Raw genomic sequence first — 7,802 nt, forward strand, 5'->3', positions numbered from 1 at the left:
AGTACAATAACCGTCTCTGTCTTAATATCAACTGTCATGATAATGGAAACACCGAAACACTCAATGGACATTGAATTCATAGTTCATTTCAGTGTTTGGTAGCCTGGTGAGACAACAAACTTTTAGGCTGTAAGTAGTACGTTTTTAATAACTTCCCCTTAATCAATCATCATACTTCTTTAAACGTGTTTTATGGGTCATAATTGACAGCAATGAGCTGCTCTGTTAACCAAACTACCAAACGATTAGCAAGCTGCATTGTAAACTGAAGTTAAACACAACTGTCATGACTATAATTTTTCTTTATATGTTTTATTGAATCAACAAAATTATGATATATACAAAATATTGCAAAATAATGATTAGACAAATTTATGGGCGAATTCATATATGAATAAGAAAGAAAAAATACATAGATAAATGATAATATTAACAATAAATGAAGCTGTGAATTTTAATTTCGCAAGATTATTCATTCATTCAGTCGTTTATCCATTCATTCATTCCCGCTGATAGTAAGTACATGACACATTTTGCTCTTCGCTTCGTTTTAGGGATTTTTTTTTTCTTTTGCACACGCGCGCGCAACGTTGCATGCTAGCTCAGTGGATGCGCGTACTTTATTTATGACGTCACTTAAAGCCCAAGCAACGTGCGCCTGAAAAGGCCCGCAAAAGGAATGCACAAATATTGCAACTACACGGTTGTCGTTCGTAATTCTCATTCGTCGCAGTGAAATCTGAAGGGCAAAAAAAAAAATAAACATGCTCCAAATCTCGTAATTAGAGTTATAGGATTATTTATGATGATGGGACATTCTTCTCACTTCAACGAACCCTTCCTAAATTGATTATCACTTAACCTGCCGTGAATTTTAAGTGACAAAGAATCAATGATGAGAAAGACGTACGTGATGCAAGACGCACTCGCGGTGTATCCACCACAATCGAGGCGTGTGCTCTCGAGCTCGGAGAAGCGCTGGCGTCCAGAACCACGAATCCGACGTCACCACTTGGTCGGCAGCAAGGAACAACGAATTTTCAGTCGCCTGTGCAATTCGTCCTCCGAACTACTCGGCTGTCCGTGGTGTTCTAAGAGGATAGGCTCGTCCGTAGCCATCCCTACACATTTCTCCGGCTCTGATGGTAATAATGTCCATACAATCTACACGATAATAACCATGGTGCATGTATACAATCATATATCATCATTCTGTCCTTATACCTAGATACCTATGACTTTCAGAGTGTCGTAGATACAGGAATACATCATAATTATAGTATCATCCTGGTCAAAACACAAATCAAAACTTCTTTAATACATCAATATAATATCAATACGCCTAGGTTTCATTTCTACTCATTAAACGTGAAAATAATAACATATTTAGGTCTACAAATGAGCACGTGTCTTGACTACGCATTTTGGCTACAGTTGTGGAAAGTTTTGGGAATTAATGCTTACATATCTATATGCATACAATATTTCTATATTGATATTTGAAAGTTAAGTTCAAAGAATCATATCTCCGACATTTTTATTACGTCTTTGCAGATAAGCACCATTAAGTCCTACAAAGATTGGGTAATTCGTTTTGATGTGAAACTTGGGGATATAGCTTTTCGCAGTTTGGTGTCTGGAATGTTGCCTTAATTTCTTTATTACGCCATCATCATAATTTCTTTTGTCATAGCTCTAATAATAGGCTACTATACTATTCTTGTTATTATTGTTATATGCTATCAGACTATCGCAGATCAGATTTCACTTTATTGATCCAATATAGGAGATTCTTTCTGTTGGCATTTATGAATAGGAGTATACATACATACGAACATAATGTATATAAAATACAGTTCTCATTATACAATTATACAATCATGATTTATACTTATAACAGAATAAACAAATATATAATTACCAGTTTACTATCAATTATAATTCATTATATTTACAGATCAAAAACAAAACGAATGAGTTAAGGAAACGGAAAAATCCGTGCTGTCGTTGTTATTGTTATATTGTTATAAGTATAATTATCATTATCATTATTACTATCAATAGTATAGTGCTAGTATCATTACTATCATTGAGCCGTTACTTGTCAGATGTGTCGACGAACCCAGTATTTTCACAACTTCTTTTTTCAAATACATATAATACGTCAACTACTCGTCTGATTGTATTGGTCCCACCCCCCCCCCCCCCCCCCACCTCCGGACCAGCGTTTTCTTGTCCTCCTTGCAACGCACGGAAAAGAACTAAAGAGCTTTGGTAATACTAGCCTATATGGATCCCTGGACACAACGGGAGGTCATTGACATGTAATTGTTCCGTAATTCTTTTTCATGGTAAACATGAAAATTCCTTAAATTATAGGAATGGTTTCAGGGATGTTTTCGATAGCGTATTTGTAGAACTTATTGTTGCCGAACACTGTTTTTCTTTATCGCACAAACCATTCAATAATCGATCCATCGATCTGTATGTCTTATTACTTGTTTTTATCATTATTACCATTATTATCATTATTATTATCAGTATTGTTATTATTACTAATACTATTTTTATTATCATTATCATCATTATTATTATTATCATCATCATCGTCATCATCTTCATCATCATGATCATTATTTTTTACCATTGGTAGTAGTAATAGTACAATGTAGTAGGCTAGTATTTGTCTTTCTATCTCGGTAAAGGCCGTGTCACACCAGCCTTGCGTGCTACTTGCAAAGAACAATTTTGACTACCCGGAGGTCCCCGTAGATGATCCGCACATGGCAGTACCTACATAGCATGTATCTCAAAAGTAGTCGCCCGGAGGTGCGCACGCATATTTACCCGCAACCGTGTTTAGGCCCTGTCACACCTTTCCGGCAAGCTACTCGGGCTTAATTGTTACGTGTAGGGATTTTCTAGCATACCGGACATTCCTGAGGGCGGAAAAGGATTTGTGCGAGTCAGCGAATGTGTCTTACTTGCTGGACGCGTTATACTTGCGAGTATACTGTATGACCTTTGTACCAGTCGCGTGGGGGCTGACAACTCAGTGAAGGAATTCCTCTAATGGAATGGCTGAAATCTCACAGAATTTCATTTTCTTGGCTGCATACAGGACTGCGAAGTACCTGCGTGGGAATTGCCTGGGAAGTACTGCCGCTAAGGGTCTCCTCCTGGCGTTCTGCGTGGACCTCTACGGGCATTCCCGCGACTCACCCGGAAAAAGTTTTGGTCATGCTCAAAACTTGGCTGCGGTTAAATCGGACTTGCGTGAGCACCTCCGGGCAACTACGCGCTAGATACTGTCAGGTGCAGACCAACTGCGCAGAGCTCCGGGGAGTAAATTTGTTTCCCCGCAAGTCAAGCCGCAGAAGTTCCCCCGTACGGTATGACAAGGAATGAATGTAAATTGCAAACATTCTTGTTCGCCCGCTGAAAATCTTCTACGTGCTGGAAACTACCTGCTCGCCACAAGCCCGCGTAGCTTGCCCGGAATGGTGTGACACGGCCTTTAATGTCTCTATTACTGTTATGCCGTCCTCACCTCGTGCACCCCAGTTTCGGCGCCGCCCCCTTCCCCGCAGTGCTGCCGCATACACTGGGCTTGTCAACAGACGAATCGCCAACAGTGTCGTCTCGCTCTTCGCACGCTCTGCGACCACCGTCACCAAGCGAAGCCGGCCTACCCGGCGCGCAAAGCGGTCCGAGTGGTGTACCAGCCCGACCCAACGTTGCAGAAAATTCGAAGCGACATCAAGAGCAACTTGAGAACGCAGTCACCATTATCGACAGTTGTTTTACGGCAAGTATTTATCATAACGATGTGTTTTGTTGGAAAATCACTGACAAAAACAATGACAGCATCACAGCAGTGACAAACTATATCTAATTCCTGTAACAAGCATCTTAAAAAGGCTTTTATAAAACGGAATTGACTAAAATGTTGTTCCACCTATGTACATGTAAAATGTTCTGGTTCTGAGCCCCTTAAGTTTTATTCTGTATAGTGTATATATATATATATATATATATATATATATATATATACACACACATATATAATTATATGCTTTTGGCAGTGTGTTTTAATTCCTAAAATGGCTTATTTTTGTTTGCATCACCCAACGTTGACCGTTACTAAACTAAGTACAAAATATATTTATCTGTTTATCTGACGGCCGGCCGGCTTCTCACCATTTCTGTGGTGGGTTTTGGTAAACAAAGCGCGACATAATAAAAAACATCAAGAAAGTGTGTATAAGTATCTGAAAAATTAAAAAAATCATTGTTATTACACAACTGTGGTTTAGTGGCTTTATAACACTTTTTTGACGGCGGGCCACAGGTAGTTCGGATCATTCTGAGATGTTCTCATCTTCATTAGATTATATTCTGTTCCGGTGTTAATCCCACATAATTTAAGGATATTACAGGGCATAAGCGTGCTTCTCTGCTTCTGGTACACTCGCTCCCATTCCCTTCATTTCCTTCCCTCTCTCTCCCCCTATTTCTCGATAACTTTTCAGGTGGCACATAAAAAAGAGCGATCCCGGTTACACACTAGACGAAGTCTACGCGGAGCTCCGGAAATACGGCAACGTCGTGGACATGGTTCGCACCAGCGAGGTGTCCGTGCGGGCGACTCTCGCCCAGCTGGATGACGCGTGCCGCGCCGTGGCGAGCCGGTACATCGGGAGAGACAGCAACCCGCTGTTCGTGCTCTGGTTTCACCGCACCATGGCGAACAAGAGTTTCCATCTTTGGCAACGCCACTTGCACGTGTACGTGGACCCGTTCACATAGAGTAAATAATCTGGCAGTGGCAAGTGTATATATGGCTGCATTGTGACTATCATTGAGTTATATAACCATATTGGAAAGAATGCAGTATCTGAAACCGAAACTTGATAGAAAAAGCAGTGCATTGTTTTAGTTTGCAAGTCTGGGAACGTTCTCTGCAATTTCTTATTTCTAGGCCCTACCGTTTTATCATTTTAGCCTATGCCTGGAAATCAATAGACTGAACGCGAATGCGGCTAGCAGCCATTAAGTTAGCCTCGTCCCTTTCATTTAGTTTTCAGACTGTAACAAAAAGTTTTTAAGAAATGAATACAAGAATACAGTGTACAGATTTTTTCATGTAATTTGTGTGTGTGTTGTCATTTTGTGTCATATAGACTACCCACAGCTTTACGATTATTTGGACTTGATTGTTTGGGTTTTTTCCCCTTTTTTATCGTCACCAGCTTTACAATGGCCATCATTAAATTTGACATGTGGATGTAGTCTGGAATTTCTCGTTAGCAAAGAATACTTCTCAAGAGAGAAAGGTGTACTGTATTTGTTATTATGATGATGCCAAAATCTTCATTAATCCTTACCCGTTGATCTTTAAGGACGAGAATTTTACAAAGGAGAGACTAGCGCAAAGACTATCAAACTACATATCGTACCATGTCCTCCATGACCAGACATGCATCGGATTTTTTAAATAATGGAAAATAGCAAAATAATGTCTCGACTCCGAAGAGCTTGTCACCTGACGATCTCCTTCAGAGGTGTTGTTGTTGTTGTTGTTGTTGTTGTTGTTGTTTTTTTGTAGGGGTTTTGTGTGTGTGTGTGCTTTTTATTACTATGTAACTTGACGGTGGTTTAGAGCAGTTTCTCGTGATACAGTTGAAATCAACCTGCTAATTTAAACGAGGCTTACTCTCGTATGATAATCTCAATGTCTGGTCATGCTATACAAAATGGATATATGAAATTATCGTCTTTTCCACACATCGCTAAGGGTCACAGATACACACTGACACTCGGCAAAACGCAAGCGTCACAGACTCACAAATACTTCATACATGCCAGTTAGACACACACAGACACTACACACATCGCACATTCATTGACACACTTGACACTCCACGCATCATAGTCACAGACACACACTGACACTTCACGCATTGCACAGTCACAGACACACACTGACAATCTGCATATTGCACACATAGTCACAGACATACACTGACATTCCACATATTGCACAGTCACGGACGCACACTGGCACTCCACACATTGCTTAGTCACAGACACACACTGACAATCTGCATATTGCACACATAGTCACAGACATACACTGACATTCCACATATTGCACAGTCACGGACGCACACTGGCACTCCACACATTGCTTAGTCACAGACACACACTAACAATCTGCATATTGCAAACATAGTCACAGACACACACCGACATTCCACTCTTGCAGTCACAGAAACACACTGACACTCCACACATTGCACAGTCACAGACACACACTGACACTCCACACATTGCACAGTCACAGACACACACTGACACTCCACACATTGCAGTCACAGACAAACACTGACACTCCACACATTGTACAGTCACACAATGATACTCCACACATTGCACAGTCACAGACACACTGACACTCCACACATTGCAGTCAGACACTCCACACATTGCAGTCACAGACACACACTGACACTCCACACATTGCACAGTCACAGACACACAGTGATACTCCACACATTGTACAGTCACACACACACTGCCACTCCACACATTGTACAGTCACAGACATACTGACACTCCACACATTGCACAGTCATGGATACACACTGACACTCCACACATTGCACAGTCACAGACACACACTGACACTCCACACATTGCACAGTCACAGACACACACTGACACTCCACACATTGCACAGTCACAGACACACACTGACACTCCACACACTGCACAGTCACGGACACACACTGACACTCCGCACATCACAGAGTCGCAGACACATACTGACACTCCACACATTGTACAGTCACAGACATACTGACACTCCACACATTGCACAGTCACGGATACACACTGACACTCCACACATTGCAGTCACAGACACACACTGACACTCCACACATTGCACAGTCACAGACACACACTGACACTCCACACACTGCACAGTCACGGACACACACTGACACTCCGCACATCACAGAGTCATAGACACACACTGACACTCCACACATCACACAATCACCAATACACACCGACACTCACACACCAAAAAGTCACAGACACACACTGACACTCAAGGCATTGCACAGAGTCAAAGACACACACTGATAGCGGAAGCACGAGTTGAAGCATTCACCCGTATTAAACGGGTACAATTTACTCTGTTTAGCGACGAGTCTGTGCATACCATACTTTGAGAAATGAAAATGAAATGTAACCTTGCGAGAGATGATGAGTTAGAGGTGGTGAGTGACTGCATGTCACTGCACCCTTCCTCAGAAAACCCTTGTGGAAGAACAGATGTTTCTGCACATATACGAGAGGCGTCCAGTGAGTCGCCTAAACAAAGTCTCAAACACTGCCCCATTCAGTCTCAGCACTGACTACTTCTTGTTCATGTGAATGCGTCTTGCATGAAATATTTTTGTGTACGACAAATAGCATAACAATAATTGACTGCCGACAATCATCAACTAATGAAGACCGGTCTGCTTCTAGTGCCAATGCCAATCAGATAATGCTGCTTCAAATAAAAAATTTTCTCTTTTCTCTGATCGAATATTTTTACAGACATGATCTCATAAACTTGCAACTATAAATAGACACCATCTCCGACATCAAAATACTGGTTGGACAAGCGTACATTTCTTAGCAAGTGCATGCGGTGATATATCTATACCAGAATACAAAACGAAGTCGTTAAAAATTCTCTGGGAATGAATGGACACTCGTTGGAAAGGTTGAGGTTTGAAATTTCA

General features: G+C 41.2%; 1 protein-coding gene across 1 annotated transcript; it reads left to right on the plus strand.

The window, feature by feature from the left end:
- Nucleotides 1-682: 682 nt before the first annotated feature.
- LOC140233099 (uncharacterized) lies at nucleotides 683-5,150 on the plus strand. Its single transcript, XM_072313212.1, has 3 exons — nucleotides 683-1,145; nucleotides 3,565-3,808; nucleotides 4,533-5,150. The coding sequence occupies exons 1-3, from the start codon at nucleotides 893-895 to the stop codon at nucleotides 4,807-4,809; spliced, it is 774 nt and encodes a 257-aa protein (XP_072169313.1). The 5' UTR covers nucleotides 683-892; the 3' UTR covers nucleotides 4,810-5,150.
- The last annotated feature ends 2,652 nt before the right edge of the window (nucleotides 5,151-7,802 follow it).

Source organism: Diadema setosum, chromosome 9 (genome assembly GCF_964275005.1).
Source record: "Diadema setosum chromosome 9, eeDiaSeto1, whole genome shotgun sequence".
NCBI classification, from domain to species: domain Eukaryota; kingdom Metazoa; phylum Echinodermata; class Echinoidea; order Diadematoida; family Diadematidae; genus Diadema; species Diadema setosum.